At 40.1% G+C, this 17,299-nt stretch overlaps 2 protein-coding genes across 2 annotated transcripts in view; one reads left to right on the forward strand and one right to left on the reverse strand.

Moving 5' to 3' along the window:
• Positions 1 to 1,714: 1,714 nt before the first annotated feature.
• LOC113910902 (60S ribosomal protein L7-like) lies at positions 1,715 to 2,375 on the reverse strand. The gene has a single exon (XM_035723171.1). It carries the CDS (start codon positions 2,372 to 2,374, stop codon positions 1,715 to 1,717), a length of 660 nt encoding a protein of 219 aa, XP_035579064.1. The 5' UTR covers position 2,375.
• Positions 2,376 to 9,704: 7,329 nt separating this feature from the next.
• The window catches only part of GLCCI1 (glucocorticoid induced 1), a 103,063-nt gene continuing 95,468 nt past the window's right edge, over positions 9,705 to 17,299 (forward strand). Inside the window, exon 1 of the mRNA XM_027572953.2 lies at positions 9,705 to 10,277. Coding sequence (XP_027428754.1) covers positions 9,827 to 10,277 — 451 coding nt within the window. The 5' untranslated portion in view covers positions 9,705 to 9,826. The remainder of the gene's footprint in view (positions 10,278 to 17,299) is intronic.

Consider the following 17,299-nt stretch of genomic DNA (forward strand, 5'->3'; position numbering starts at 1 on the left):
GTGTTTATTGTAGCATTATTTACAATAGTAAAACTATTGAAGCTGCCCAAGTGTCCATTGACAGAGGAATGGATAAAGAAGGTGTAGAGTGTGTGTGTGTGTGTGTGTGTGTGTGTGTGTGTGTGTGTGTGTACAATGGAATATTATTCAGCATTAAAAAAGAACAAAATCTTGCCATCTGCAACATGGATAGAGCTAGAGAGTATAATGCTGAGTGAAATAAATCCATCAGAGAAAGACAAATACCATGTGATCTCACTCATATGTAGAATTTAAGAAACAAAACAGCAAACAAAGGATAAAAGAAGAGACAACCCGGGGCACCTGGGTGGCTCAGATGGTTAAGCATCTGCCTTCAGCTCAGGTCGTGATCTCAGGGTCCTGGGATCAAGTCCCGTATCAGGCTCCTTGCTCGGTGGGGAGTCTACTTCTCCCTCTGCCTGCCACTCCCCCTGCTTGTGTGCTCGCATGAGCTCTCTCTAATTAAAAAAAAAGGAGAGAGACAAACCCCCCCCCAAAAAAACAGACTCTTCACTACAGAGAACAAGTGGATGGTTACCAGAGGGGAGGTCAGCGGGGAGAATGGGTGAAATAGGTGATGGGGATTAAAGAATACACTTATCATAATGAGGACTGAGTAATGTATAGAATTGTTGAATCATTGTACATCTGAAACTAATATACCACTATATGTTAACTACACTGGAATTAAAATTTTTAAAAATTAAGTAGGAGAAAAAAGAAAGAAACAAACAAACAAAAAGAAACAAAAAGAAAGGAGGAAAGAAAGAAAAAGAGAGAAGTAGAAGGCAGACCAGGCAGTTGCAGTTAGACTCCAATAGAAGAGATCTTTTGTCAAAAGTTGAGCCTGACCAACTATGTTGAAAACGCTAAAAGTCAGATTAGGATGAGGTCCAAGGAATATTGATTGGGTCTGGCAATATGGAGGCTGTTGACAACATTGATTAGCAGTTTTCAGTGGCATGTGCGGGTAGAAGCCAGAATAAAGCACATTGAACAGGAAATCAGAGTTAACTTGTAGACAACGTTCTCAAGAAGCATTGCTCTGAAGGGATCAGGGAATTAGGGCTGCAGATGGAAAGGGATAAAACAAGAATCTTTATTCTGCTTTTTAAAAATGTTCCAATGGAGCTTGTTCATACATATTTGGGAATAATCAAGCATTGGATGATGAACAAGAGGGAGGGGAAGAAGGGGAGGAATTTAAATCACAAGTAGAGGAAATGGTTTTTGGTAGGAGAGCAGAAAATGCATCACTTGTAATAGAAGGGAAAGAAAAATTGGGCCAAATGTCAAAAGGTTTGTAGACTTGATGGTAGGGATATACTGGAGTTGTATCAGGAGAGACAGTTGTGGGGATGGTTTTAGATGATTGAAAAAAGAAGGGGGGTAAGATAAAATAATCCTCTTGCAGAACTGAACATACTGTCAGCTCCTCTCTCTCTCCTCCCCCTCCCACCTAACTTATCTTCAGAAACACAAAACACTCTCCATTTTATTAAGGAGGGCTTCCTTTCTGCCTTCTTTTCTAGTTAATTTTTTTTTCTCCATTTGAGAGTAGTCATTTATTAACTGACCAGATCACAAAAATAATCATGGTAGATACCTTAGGGCATCCTTCTAATAAGCCTATTGATCTGGTCTTCCCTGTTGCTAGCCTCTCCACCTTCTACAAAATGGGTGGTCTTTTTCTTCATTCCCCCTCGTGGAGAAGATAATTTGAGGGCCATAAAAAGTTTTTTGCTTCTTTGAAACGTTTTCCAACAGTATAGATCGCGTGAATCAGATCCTCCATGCAGATGATGCCATATTCACCAAGAGATCGGGCAATCAATGTGTTATCTGTCAGGGCAATTCCCTTCTTATTGATTTTGCCATAACCACGCTTGTAGATCAGTTCATTCACCAACTTCAGGTCTGGGTACCCCCAAGCTATATACGGTTCCACAATCCTTAGTCTGTTAACTGAAGTCTTGTCGAGCTTAACGAAGGTGCCACTGAAGATCTGGCGAAGGCGAGGAAGCTGCAACACCTTTCGAACCTTTGGGTTCACACCACTGATACCTTGGATCCTGATGACAAATGCCAATTTGGGTTCCGCAGGTACATAGACGTTGCCAGCTTTTCTTGCCATCCTCGCCATTCGGCTCTCAGTGCTGTACATCTGCCTACATTCCTTGTGGTAATGCTTAGCTTTTTCACAGATAAGCTTCCTTCTTGCCTTTTGAAGCATCTTCTGAGCAAACTTCTTCCTCAGACGCTTGATCTTCAACTCTGCGAAATTCCTTCGCTTCTTCTTAAGGGTTTCTGGCACAGCAGGAACCTTCTTTTTCTTCTCTTCTGCACCCTCCATGGTTCCAGCCAGAAAAGAGTCTTTTCTAGTTAATTTTGTTCTTGATCCTCTTGTCCTTTATTTCTACACTTTTCTCCCCTGTCAACTTCATTTGTGCCCCTGGGCTTCAAATACCACATATACGTAAATACCCCAAAATCATCTCTCTGCTGTTCTCAACTTCGCTATCATTTAAAAACTACCGTCAAACATTTTTTTCCCTCTTTTTTCTTCTTGTATCTATAAAAGATGGTCAGTACTAACCAAACTTATTGTGGTAATCATTTTGAAATACTTATATGTAAATCCACTCTTTATGCTGTATACCTTAAATTTATACCATGCTGTATGTCAGTTATAGCTTACTAAGACAAAGAAAACACTGCATCCACTTGAATAGCCTCTGGTTCTTTTATTTATAGCTGAATTCATAATTATCTTCTCACCAAACCTACTCATTTTCCTGGCTGCCCTGTTCAAGCCACTACTATCCTGCCAGCATTACAATCCTGAAGCTTTGGAGTTGTCTGACCTACTTTCAAGGTCTATCAGTTAAGAAGGTCCATCACTTTCATCTTTTCCTCCTCTCAACATCCTCTGTCATTCCCCTAACTCTCATTACATAAACTCACATGGATTATTGTCCAAGTCTGCTAAATCATCTAAATCATGTGCAGTCTCCGATCCAGGTTAGAAACTGTCCTTGCGTCATTCTTCATGAAGCACAGCTCCACTCATGTTCTCTCCACCCACTCAAGAATCTGACAGCTCCTCACTGCATACTCTATATAAAGTACAAGCCTTGCCTACCAACCTCCATGGCCGGTCATCAGCAGATCCAGGTTTATCGTTCATTAACAATCAATCAGGGTAGACTGTCCAATTGTCTCCTAACATATCCTGTGTCTTCCTAATGACAAGGCTTCCTCATATTCTTCTTCCGGATGTCTTTCCTCAAAAGAGGTCTTTCCTTCCCATCACTTCCATATTATACCTCTCTCCTCTCGAAGACATGTCTAGACATCATTTTTACCTTGATTTGTAGACATAGCTTTTTGCCTCTGACAGACCACAATTTACCAGTGTGAGAACCAGTGTGCCCTACAGAGTATACAACAATGTCTGACACTCTGAAGACATTTAATAAGGAACTTGATGAAGCCTGCTGCTATTGATGTGCTATTAAACCTTCATATAGGCCTATTAAATGTATTAGTACAGGCCTTTTCAACAGGATGTGGAGTAGGACACCGAAAATTGTGTGCTACAAAAAACTTAAATAACAAGAAACTTCTCTTGTCAAGCACTGCTGATGAATTGATTGCACCTTAACAACAGTTCCTCAACTCACTAATGTAGTAAAAAGTAAAATTCAGACACATAACAGGAAATTAACCCACAACACATTTTGATCACTCTAAAGTCTCATAAAAAAATAACACTATGATAATCAAGCATACTCTCTTCACAGGACTACTACTGCTTAATGCATTGTTGACACCATGTTTGGAAGTAAAACAAATGGAATGCCACAGCATGGAAAGAGAATATTTGCAGTTTCTTTGGTCCCCACATCTTTAGCCTCTGAATGTCCTGGCTTTGTACAATATAGTCTTTTAGTTAAATGATAAAAGTCAACTTGTATATCAGCTTAGGGAATATGCCCCGGCATCATAGTTGGGTATAGAAATTGCTGAGGAAATGAAAGCTGAAAAACTGGGGGTCCTCATCACTGTTTTCTATCCTTGTAGGAATAATTACATACTCTTTAAAAATAAAATGTACACTATATCTACTGCTTCTTTTGAACTTCTTTTAGAAACAAAACAGAGGGAAAAAGCTCCCTGCCATTGGTCTTAGCAAGGGTTTTATGGATATGACGCCCAAAGTACAAGAAACAAAAGCAAAACAAACGAAGTGGAACTACATTAAACTAAAAAGCCTTCTGCATGGCAAAGGAAATGGGCAAAGGACCTAAACAGAGACTTTTTCCAAAAAACATATTCACATGGTCATTAGGTACATGAAGAGATGCTCAACATCGTTAATCATCAGGGAAATGCAAATCAAAACCACAATGAGATATCACCTCACACTTGTTAGAATTTCTTTTTCACAAAAGTCAAGGGCGGGTGAGGTGAGAGAAGGGAACGCTTGAGCACTGTTGGTGAAAATGTAGAGTGGTACAGCCACTATGGAAAACGGTACAGAAATTCCTCAGAAAGTTAAAAGTAGAACTACTATGTAAATGCCACTTTTGGATATATATGCAAAGAAAATGAAATGAGTATCTCAAAGAGGTATTTGCAATCCCATGTTCATTGCAGCATTATTTACAATAGCCAAGACATGGAAATGTATATAAAATATATATAATACAATGTAATACTATTTAGTCATAAAAAAGAAAAAAAAATCCTGCCATTTGTAATTACATGGATGAAACTTGAGGGTATTTTGCTAAGTGAAATAGGTCAGATGCAGAAAGACAAATACTATACATTCTCACTTATATGTGGAATCTTAAATAAAAAAAACAAAAAACCCCAAAACTTATCAAACAGAGAACAGATTGGTGGTCACCAGGGGCAGGGGGTGGGGAGTGAGGAAAATTGGTGAAGGTGGTCAAAAGATACAGACTTCCAATTATAAAATGAATAAATTCTGGAGCTATAATGTACAGTGAGGTTACTGTAGTTAACAATACTATATTGTATATTTGAAAGTTGCTACAAAAATAGATTTTAAAAGTTCTCACCACACACACAAATGTAACTATGTGAAGTAAGGGATGTTAAATAATCTTATTGTGTTAATCTTGCACTACAGACCTATAGAGTGCAAAATCATTACATTGTACGCCTTAGACTTATACAATCTTATATCATTATATCTCAATAAAGCTAGGGACAAAGAAAGCAAAAATTTTATTATTTACATGAAATGTTACTTTCTACTTAAATACAATTTTTTTTCAGTTCCTTTATACAGGCCTCTTGGGAATAACTGTTCCTAACAGTGAGAGAGAACCGACTAGAAATCAGCAGATGTCATTCCCTAACTGTCCTCAACTGTGCTTCTCTGTCAATTTCACTTGGTTATTTTTTTTCCTGCAAATTTCAACTACCTGTTTCTCTATCACCAATTTCACTGTCCATTTCCAACCCCTGATGAGCCCCCAATATCCAATAGGACTAATACTTTTCACTTTGCCTGTTTCAGGACCAGAACACAAGATATGCTCTTTTTTTGAACACCCAACTCCAATGCAAATATCTGTATGGTTTATAGGAGCCACATGGAACATTTTTCCACTCTGTGGCTATGTCTTTTCAGCAGATCTACCCATGGTTATATATATTTTTCTGATAAAAGGCACAGTTTTGGTTCAACAAGCACTGGTAAAAATTTGCTACTCTTTCAACAATATTGAGCAAATATTGATTGTCTACCATGTACCAAGCACTGTTGTGAAGATTCAGCAGTTATAAAATAAAAAGTCTTGCTTTCACAGCTCTTACATTCTAGACGGACAGAACACAAAATAACTATAATATATAATAGGTTGGATTGTGATAGGTTTTCTGGGGGAAAGAATGTAGGATAGAGAATTGAAAATGCCTAGGGGTGCTTGCAATTTTAACAAGGGTTTTCAGAAAAGCTCTCGTCATGAAGGTGGTGACATCGGAGTCAAGAGCTGGTGGAAATGAGGGAGCAAGCCACGTGGGTATCTGGGGCAAGAACTTTTCAGGCAGAGGGAACCCCTAGTGCAAAGGTGCACGTAGGCTGTCACAAGCAGTAAGGAGTATTACTGTAAGCATCTGCCAGGGACAAAAATTCAGGCAAGGCTTTTTTTGTTGTTGCTATAAAGAATCCACCTACAAGAGAGTTTAATCAGCTTAAGATGAACATCAGTGCAGATCTGTTTAGTGTTCTCTCTCAGCCATGACCTCATTGCTAATACTGACAGCCTGGCCTGCCTCTTAGATTTGGATGAACCTTGGATGTGCAGCCTGGCAAACCTGGATGAAACCAGAAAAGAGAGGCTTGATAGCTGAGTAGGCCCAATGCTTCTTTACCTCATTTTCTCTCCCCATGGGCCTGCATATTAATCATATGTAGCCACTGATTCCAAGTTTAAATTTAATCCATAATACGTCCATTACTGTATATGAACTAAGAAGTAAATATAATAGAACTTTACCTCAAATGAGCTAATGGTGGATTTCTGTCCCACAGACAGCCAAGACATAAGGCTACTGGGAACAAAGGTGGTTCCCATGCCACCAAATTGTTTTTTCAATGTTGTTTTCTTCTAGACAGGGCAACATAGGAAAGAGATCATTACTAACATTAAGTCTCCTATAGAATTTGCAGAGATTGTCCCACTTATATTCAACCAATAGAAATAATCTGCTCTGGACCTTTCTATCCCATAGCTAGCACAGTAGTACAACAGTGCCCGGCTAGCCAAGCAATCCACACCTCCTTCTAAAGGTTTTCCAATTTACTGAGGAGAGTATTTTCCTAAAGTTTCTGTTATGCCCTGAGAGCCTACTCTCATTCTTGATAAGAATAAAACATTATTAAGAACTCAACAAGTGGATATTTGAAAGCAGGGTTTAGTTTATTTTAGCCCATTTTTTATTTGTTTGGAGACGGAATTCCTTACACATGAATATCAGTACTTATTTTGCGAGAATAAAAGTTTAAGAGACGATCAAGATTTCTTTAGCAAAGAGAAGCTGATTGAATATCCAAATAGGTCATGATGACTTATAAGTAACTGAAAATAGGATTTTAATGTCATAGTAGTTCTCTGTGTGGGTTGCTTAGATATGCTTTAGATGGCTGATTTAATTGGCTATGGTAGATTTGAAAGACATAGAAAGCCTTTAAAATATGGCTAGGTATGTGGTTTTAGATCCAAATCAAGTATTGATCATTATGACTGTGGCTTGGTATAAATTTAGAATTATTGTAATCTAATGTGTTGAGGTTGTTCCATACTTATATTTAGGAGTGGCCAGAGAGGACATTTCTATAATGAAACTATGCTGTAATCAAATCAACAACTTAGTAATTTACTAGCTTTTTTAACTTCATATATTTTAATCTTTCAAGATTTTTATGATATTCTAAAAAAGTCATTGCAAAGAAGCTACCTTTTCCTCATAAAAGAATGCAATTTCCTAATTAATGAAGTCTTTAATTTTAGATGGAAAAACTAACTCAATAGATTACACCAAATTTAAAAGAGAATTTACTGTATGTATAACTAAAATACATGTTATTGTGGAAAGAAAAACATATAGGTAGTGGGATATCTTCACTTGTAAAATTTCTTTTGAACTAATGGAACTTATCTCACACTCATGGACTGTTGTAAATTACCAGTCATGTATTCCACAGCTTTAAGCTGTGATGTGCTAGAACAGAGGGCTTACTCACAGATTCAAGTTAGTTCCCCTAGGTTGGATTCTTAGCTCCCCACTTACTAGCTAAGTAATCTCAGGCAAGACATTTAACTTTTTTGTGCTTTAGCTGAGAACATATCTACCTTGTGGATTATAGTAGAGCTAAATGAGTTAACACATAAAACATTCTTAGACCAGTGGCTGGCACGTGATGAATGTTCATTAAATGTTAGCTATTATTCTAGTGTGTGATAAAGGGAGGAACTACCACCGTTCTTAATGGGAAGTACTGGATGCAATTCTTGAATTTTTATTGGGTTTCATCTACTTTTTACAGAAGCTAGTATGCTTTTTGGACTGAGAGCACAAGGAAGCAGAGAGGGATGGCTCCTCTAAGTGAAACTAAACCCTGCATATAGTGCCTAAAATCACAGGAAGCTTGTCAGTGTGGGCAGACACCAAGAGCAGACCAATCTGAAAACCCACTTCTCTCTCTCTTATTATCTCATGGAAATTAATGGAGAGTATCTGATGTAGACCCTTAAATTAACTGTTACTGCATAAGGTTTATTTATTTATTTTTTTCTGAATAAGGTTTAAAACGTTGGTTTACTATGGGGTAAACTTAGGTTTTTGATAGTTATCCAAAATCTTCCTATCTATTCAGTCTCACTGCAGAATAAAAACTAAATTTACCACAGTGGATTGTTACATTAAGTCTGGTATTTATTTCTCCCAAGAGGCCATCTGCTTCTGGGGAAAGGCAACAGGGTGCCCTCCATTAATATATCTAACTGATGGTGTAATGATGTACAATTCCTTGTTAACCCTTGCAATTCAGTTACTGTCTTGGAACCTAAGATGGATTCTCTTTTCACTGTATAACTACAAATCTAAGGATAGACTTTTATAAAAATATTGGCCCCTGGTTTAGTCCAGCTTCTAGACTTTGCTTCTGATGCCTTGAGGTTCTTTTGATCCATTAGTCTAGCTGCCACAAAAACTCAGATTACTAAAGTTAGAGGGGAAGGGATGGGTTCTTCTGGTTCCAACTCTAAAACGTCCCAACAGAACAGGTGTACTTGCAAAGTAAAGTTAGCCTTAAGTGTCGTCTATCTAAAGTTGTACAATCGGCACAGGAGGGTGGAGCCCTCGCAACTGGCTTACCGGGGTGTGCGTGTGTCTTTGGGTGTCGGGGCACGCGCAGGACACGCACGGACCCACTTTCCTACGGCAGCCCAATCAAACTCTGGCTCTCACCTCAAAGGCTGTCAACTCTCACGCCTCTCCCTGCGCGCACAGCCAGCCCCCTCCTCACTCTTCCACTACCTCACGCCCCGCCTCCAAAGTAGCACGCACCACTCTCATTGGCAAGTGCTCCTCTCACTCCTATTCCTCAACCAATCACTCGAGTTCTGGTGGAGAGCGGCGGAGCCAATGGGAATGCTCGTTGCGGCAGCTGCCGGGTCCGAGCGCCGGGGAGGCGGTGCCGGGGGCGGGGTGCGGGTGGGGAAATCAGTTGCCATTTGGAGTGAGGAGCAGGCGGAGGCGGCGGCGGCGGTGTTTGCGGTGGCGCGGGATCCGCGGAGAGCCAGACACCTCGAGGCCCTTTCCTCCTGTCCCGATCCCCAGAGGCAGGGGTCTGGGCCCTCCCTGCAGTTGCCGGGCGATCCCGCGCGTGCAGCCCTGCGAGGCAGCGAGCGGCCCCGAGGCTGCGTGATCCGGACTGTTGCCCCACTCCCCTGTCAGCGCGATGCCCGGGGCGGCGGCGGCTCCGGGCTCCTCGCGGCCCCAGCCGTGACCGCCACACCGAGCACGGCCCGCCGGTTGGGGCCGTTGGGCGTTTGTTTTTGCAGCCTTCCCCTCCCCCCCTCGCCGAGGCGGCGGGGGTGCGCGTTGGGAAGGGGGAGCCGAGAGACTCCTCCTCCTCCCCGATACCCCCGCCCCTCCCCCTTACACACTCGCACGCACTATCGCGCCGGCTCCCACACGCTCGCGCGCCTCCCGCTCTGCGCCTCCGTGTCGGCCGGCGTCGTCCCGGGCCCTCGGAGCCACCATGTCCACTGCCTCCTCCTCCAGTTCCTCTCAGACCCCTCATCCCCCGCCGCAGAGGATGCGGCGCAGCGCCGCGGGCTCCCCGCCCGCCGCCCCCTCCGCCGGCAACGGGAACGGTGCGGGCGGCGGCGGCGTGGGTTGCGCCCCGGCTGCGGGAGCCGGCCGGCTGCTGCAGCCCATCCGCGCCACGGTGCCCTACCAGCTCCTGCGGGGCAGCCAGCACAGTCCCACGCGCCCACCCGCCGCCGCCGCCGCCGCCTCGCTGGGCAACCTCCCGGGCCCCAGCGCGGCCCGCGGCCCCAGCCCGCCCAGCCCGACGCTGCCGCCCGCCACGGCCGCGGCCCCTACCGAGCAGGCGCCGCGGGCCAAGGGCCGCCCGAGACGGTCCCCCGAGAACCACCGGAGGAGCAACTCACCTGAGAGACGGAGCCCCGGCTCGCCCGTGTGCAGAGGTAGCGAGCCCAACCCTTCCGTCCTCCCGGGCTGCGTCTTCCCCGACGGTTCCCTCCGTGGAAACTTCAGCCTCTCCGGGCTTCTCTTTGCTAGTGCATTATCGAAGGTGTGAAAGTGGCTTTGGGAATCTCACCTCCCTGCGGTCGCTGCGGGGCTTGGAGGAGCGAACTGCAAAGCAACTTTTATTTGACCCACATGCCGCCCCTCAGATTTTATCTTCCATCACTCGCCTGCATCGAAAGGTTTTTCAGTTTGTGAGCTGATTAGCTCACTCATGTGTTTGCTGTTGGTAGCGGGGGAAGGAGGAGCTGGGCGAAACACTTAAAAATACACGCACACAAACTCTGGCAGCCGATAAGGTGGTGGTTGTAATCCACAGCCTCTTTGTGCTTTCCTACAAAGTTCCTAACGTGTCTGTGACTACTGGGATATATATATATTTCTTCTGTTTTGGAAGGGTGATGGCATTAGTTATGAGGATATCTGTTGGATGTGTAGAAGAGACAGTTTTGGATATGCAATTGAAGTGTATAGTGTTTTGGTGGGGTTTTTTTTTTTTTTTTGGTCTCTTTTTTTCTACTTTATATAGTCATATGCATCAGAGCCGTACTTCGCTGAAAATCGTCTGTGCCCAACTCAAGATTTTCATGGTAAATTTCTAAAGACCTATTTGTGGAGTGTGCTCACTTTTTCCTTCCATTTTTAAGTACACTTAACAGTTCAGTTGAGCTGTTAAAGGATCTCAAGTTTCTTTTTTGTTAGGTGTCAAAGGTAATGGTGAGCTAGTGGATGCTGTCGGTTTCCCTTAATGTTTTGTGTTTTGGTTTGGTTTTGTTTATGTCTGGGGACAGTGCATGATCTAGTTGGGTCCTGGGGGAGAAAAGGAAGATTAGCCAAAACAGGGACTTAAAGCTCATAAGGAGTAGCTAATATAATTAGATACCAGGCTAGAGCTACAGATCCTGCTGCAGCAGCAGCATTGTGGAGACAACTGATCATACCGAGTGGGGAACTCTCTGCTTGGAAGGGAAACACTGTGGAGCTCTGTACGTTGATGTGGTATGTGGAAAAAAAATTTTTTTAATGGAGCTTTTTAATGAAAGACTTGGAGAAAGTGATTATGTTATGATGGATTGCAGTTTTGGTGGTGGTGTTTTTTTAATATTTCTGGCTGGTAATTAGCATGTTGCTAAGGCACTTGTTTTCAGACCACTTGATGGTGTGGCAGAGTAGGATGTAGTGCAGTGGTATGTGTACATGAGCACCAAGAAATACCTCCTGTAATCTGTATGCGCCAGGAGGAATTTACTCCCCCACTCCTCCCCCAGGTCAAGCCAGCTGCTGCAGAAACTGACATCCTCCAGCAAATCCTGAATGAATGAATGAAAACAACGTGATCGCCCTAATAATGACCACAACTGAACACACATCTTTGGCTGTATTTTATAGAAAAGGCCACCATTTTCTAACAGATTAATGCCATATGCAGCTCCCTTGCACATTTTCTGGAGCTATATGAAATGAGAGGTAAAAGACGAATAGAAGGCAGCAGTTAGAGAAATTTTTGAGTGATTTAACTTCAACAGTGCGTAGATTGAGTTTTGGGATTTTCTTTTAGGGACTAATGTGACAGCCATAGAATAAGCATTTCGGACTGTACAGAGGGTTTTGTGGGCAAAGTAAGAGTAGTTGCTGCAACAATATAATGGCCATCTAGTGCCTCCTCCCCTTTTGTTGATAAACACTAACATCTTACAACACGTCATAGTACAACTTGTTTTTCTGCATCCTTCAAAAGCCTTAATTGCTTAAGAATTACATGGTCCATCATAAAGTAGTTTTAATGAAATTTGTGATCAGGCTTAAACTATCCCCTTTGTTGTAGTGTGGCATATCTGAGTTTAATGCAATTTTAATGTAATCATGATGAAAACACTTCCCTGAGTCTGGTTGTGCAGCAGACAGATTTGCATCACTAGAGAGCTTGTATTGGGAATAGAAGAGGCTTTTCTGCTGTTTTTAACACCAGGTGGTTTTATCAGTTTCTTACATTTAAGGGATTTTGAATGCAGGCTCTTGAGCCCCCAGTTCCTTGATTATATTACCTTTATGTTACTTCTCCACATCCCGCCTTGCTCCTCTCTACCCATATTAAAACTGCAACTAATCTATTCTGTTTAGCCATTTAAAATCCGTTCTGTGAACATTTGAACATTTTTTTCAAACATTATCTACTCAGTTTCTTTTGAATTCTGTGAGGTTCTGACTTCAGTGGATTTTAGCCTCCACAGGTCAAGGTTCCTGCCGCCGCGGCCGCTGCTGCTGCTGCAGACACTGACATCACTATACTGCATGAATGAAAAACAACAACGTGCTCCATTTCTTGCTCTCCACCTCCTTCCTTTTCTGCACACTCCTCTGTGTGTGTGTGTAAGATGGTGTTACGCTGCATTTGAAACTACATTTAAAAATGTTAAATTAAGTAGATGGTGGTTCAAGGGATATGTATGTAGTATAGAGGCATATTGTTTACAAAAAGCTTCAAGTGCTATGAGCATTTAGACTGGAGATGTCATAACTGAGCTTTCAGTATTTTTTTTTTTTTTTATCTGGACTGGTGGTTATGGAAGAAAATACAGAAGCTTTAAACACTTTTCTTTGTAATTGTTTTACCAAGAAATTATGAAACAACATGATTTCTAAACATGTTGGATCATTATTATTTCCCTCTTAAACATTCTTACTATGCATATTTATAGGGTTAAATCTGTAGTAATAAAGAAATGATGCTCAGATTATTTCACAAAGCTGAGGAAAAGCTGAATTCTGTAAAGAGGTACAATCAAATTTTAACATATTAATTTATAAAATTCAACAAGATGGCAATTTGCTTTATTTTTGGAGCACAGTTTTAGATGATTTAAAAGGGTATCATAACAAGACACATCCTTACCTGGACTTTTACAAATTAAAACTATCTTGTTTATGCATGTGGATCATATTTTTGTTTGCATTTTTTAAAACTTCAAGGTTTGTTATTTATATTCATTTCTTTACTTCTGCCATTAGCAAAATGTCACCCTCCCCCTTGTTTGGTTCTGAAGGGTCTTGAAGTGGTGAATGACAAGCTGCTGAATGCATCCTCAGGCTCCCTGTGATGTGTTTGTAATAGATGTAAAATCATAAAGTATTATGCAAATAGTTATTTTTTTGTAATGGTAATACATAAAGTCTACCTTTGAGATAAATAGGACAACTCAATATAGCGAGATGTTAGTGTTAAAAATTAATAATCTGTAAGCTAAAATCATATGTAATAACCAAAAGAAAATAAAGTTGCTTCTTTCTGAAACCTCAGAGCAAAACCTATGGATTTAGAAACCTAGCAAATGCTCACAATTTTACTGTGCAAGATAAGATAGTAAGTAGCAATTGCAGATCCTATTGTGGTTTTTTGTTTTTGTTTTTTTAAGGATTGAGCATTAGGATGAATTATAAATTCTAAAAGATATAAAATCAGTTGCATTAGAGTACTCTGGATGGAGAATACTGCTTATTTTTAAGTGTACCAAATCTAGTTAAAAAAACATGGAAGAGCTTGTAATTTATATGGCTCCTGTTATGGAAAATAGCATGCGTTGATTCCTGGTTTAACATAACATTTATTCAGGCCTAATATGCTAGCAGATTACTAACTAACTCTAGAGTGAAATTTGATTAGAATTTTTCATGATTATTATTGAGAGCTTTATTGTTTTATGCATTAAGAAGTTATGATTATATTTTAAAAGAAAATACAAAGCCAGCCAGCATGTAATGTTGAATGACTTCATGCAATGTGTACGTGTATGTCTTTGTGTTTTAATCAATTAATTTGCTTTCAGTTTTTTAATCTTTTCATTAAATTTCCCCTTTTGAGTCATTTTTATGCTCTGCTCAGTTTGTGGAACACAACATTTTTAATTACTTTTTTCTCCCCTTAGTTTTTAGAGATACTCAGACATTCTCTTCATACAAAGTTACCTCTCAGGGTATTCTTAGAAATTAAAGTCCTTCTCATGGCCCCCTCTTTTAAAATTAATTTTCTTTGAGTGCTTAGAGGAAATTGTTTCAAAGCTCTCCTGTACTTGAGTAAAAATAGTTAAGAGTTGTAAGGTTTTTTGTTTTGTTTTGTTTCTAAAATGACAGGTTTCAAATACTGGTTTTTGAGAAAGGTTTTAGGCCTTTGAGAGCTACACTAAGTATCAGCAGCATTGATTATTTAGCCTTTCCCATCAGTGATGGTGCATAAGATTTCTAGGTCACTTAAATAGATAAGTGAAATTATAGAAGTTATTTCTTCTTAAACTACTGTCTTATGATCAAAGATTATACTCCTCTCAAATAATGTATGCTAAGCATATTGAATATCGTACACCTAAGATATATAAAAGCATCTTGGTCAATTTAACTGTATGTGTAGTTTTGTGTGTGTATACTGAGCTAAAGATTATTTCATTATTTACAGTACTTATTACAGAAGGACATGTCATTCACTGCAGTGTACATTTCTTCAAGGATTTAATGCAAATTAGGAATTATGCATTGGGAAATGCTGAAGGGTAATGACATCCTTGTGGTCTTTATTTTATTTGTGATAATGCAGACTAAATGTGAATAAGAAAACAAATAATTGGGCTCCATGGCAATGAATAACAATGGAAATAAATGGTAATGTTCAATAAATGGCTAATAGGAGAAGGTTTTTCTGAAGTCTGAAACTTAAATTTCTAGACACCTGTTTTATCAAAACTTTCACGTCACTAATCTGGGAAAGAGTACATACTGACAGCCATGATATTCTTAATTTTAGTTCAGTCTTTTCTCCAGTGCTTAAAATTGCTGGACACCACCACCAAGACAGGCTTTTCCACAACACCTGTGCTTGGCGCTGTTGTATTTTGTTTTCAATATATAATTTTGTTATTAAATGATAAGGAAACCAAATCACTGGTGCTGTTTCTGTCCTTTTATACTTGTATTTTAATAAGAGGTTGATTTTGAGACTGATAGTCTTTTAATTGAGTTTGCCAAAAATGGAGGAAAGAGAGAACACTGCTCACCTATTAATATGGGGAGCCTAAGGAACTGATGGAAGAGTCAGAAATTCCCTCCACCTAAACTGACCATGAGTCCACCCATCATCCGGCTGATTCTAAAAGAATAAGATTTGTGTTTATTCTGCAAAACAGATTAAAAAGAAAGAAAATAAGGATTTTCCTTACATTATGAACAATTTTAGAGAAAAATACTTCTCCAGTATTTCGGTTTAGTGGGGACAAACATGGCAGATACCTTTAAGCAGTGTTGTTTACTTCAAAGGAATGTTATTGAGGCAAATAACAGGAGGAGGCAAGTTCATGAATACCTGAGTAACTTCCCCTATATTATGTTGTGTTTCTAGTTGTAGGTAGAAAGGAGGAAAGCATTTTAGTGCTTTTTTATATACTAGGCAATGTATATGTTCATTTATCAAGAAAGTGCATTTGAAGTGCAAATCTTCTGATTCCAGATCTAGCGTTTATTCCACAAGACTATCCTGTTGCTCCTAACTCAAAAAGACTCTGATATTGGTGACCAGCTGTGATTTCTGAGCTAAAAGAATTACTAAAGAATAGGTTTTCTGTTTTCACAGCACTATTACACTTTGCTAGGATGTGCCTTGACATTTTCAGAATGTCTAAACATGTAAGACACAGGATGGTCAATGTAACCGGAATAGAATATATGTGGATTGGTCATATTTCTCCATTGTTCTTAAAAGTATAAGTGTGTGTGAGAGAAGGCAAGAAAGTGGGAAATCCTTCGTCCTGAGGACTCAGGGATATGAACTTGACTGTTTCTGGCCCTGTTCTCATCTAGAATTTGTGTTGTCCTTGAATCATAGTGAGAAGTACTTTTCTCCACGAATGTTAGAAGTTAGTTACACATGGTGGTAAACTAATGAATGCTTCAGGAATCACTAAGCAGAGACTGGTCTCAAGTGATTGTCTCAGCAACTGGTGCTAGGTTAATTCAGCCCTCCCAAGAGCTAACAAGTTATCACTGCAATTTGTGGGTTTGAACTGTGAATGTTTGTAACTTAATGAAGTGCCACCATGGTGCACCTTAATGATGGCTCACCAAAAATAAGGATGAATGGAAGAAACTAGTGAAACCCACTGTTGTGTGGCAAAATCAGTGTCCAAAATTGTCTTACAAGTCATTAGAATTAAATCTACTAAACATGTGAATGTTTCATAAACTGCTACAACTTGCTGCCTAGTGTTACTAAAGATCAAATACCTACCACCTACTGACAGTATAAACTCCATATCTAGCCAGTATAACCACAGGGAGAACTTTTGTGAATAGTCCATATAGCTAATTTTAACTTTTACATTACTAAGAAATAAACTTTCTAAAGGTATCATGCACTTGTTTTCTTAAGCAGAACAAACAAGACGTAAGTGAACTCTTTGTGGCTTATTTAGCTTTATTAATACTGATATACCTAACAATTATTATAAATCGTATTGAATATAAGATTGAATTAGCATTGACTGACAACTAGAGTTGCCCTGTAACTGATTCTGTAAATTTGCTTTTGGGATTGTCTTTTTTTGTTTTTAGAGATGGAGAGAGAGAATCTTAAGCAGGTTCCATGCCCGGTGTGGAGCCCAATACAGGGCTCAGTCTCATGACCCTGAGATGAAATCAAGAGTTGGATGCTTAACCAACTGAGCCACCCAGGTGCCCCGGGATTGTCTTTTTTCTGATGAAAGTGGAATGAAGCAGTGTGTGACTACGTTATTCCTTAATAGAATAACTTAGCTCTTTTCTCCAGAATTGTCACATTAAAGTCCAGGTTATTTCCTAAATGGTACTATAAGAGTCTTAGAAACAAAAGTATACTGGAAAAATATTAAATTTGGAGTTAAGAGACTTGGGTTCTATTTCCAGTTTTAACATTTCACTTACAGCAAGTCACCAATTCTTGACA

The sequence above is a fragment of the Zalophus californianus genome, chromosome 12 (genome assembly GCF_009762305.2).
Source record: "Zalophus californianus isolate mZalCal1 chromosome 12, mZalCal1.pri.v2, whole genome shotgun sequence".
In the NCBI taxonomy this organism is placed as follows: domain Eukaryota; kingdom Metazoa; phylum Chordata; class Mammalia; order Carnivora; family Otariidae; genus Zalophus; species Zalophus californianus.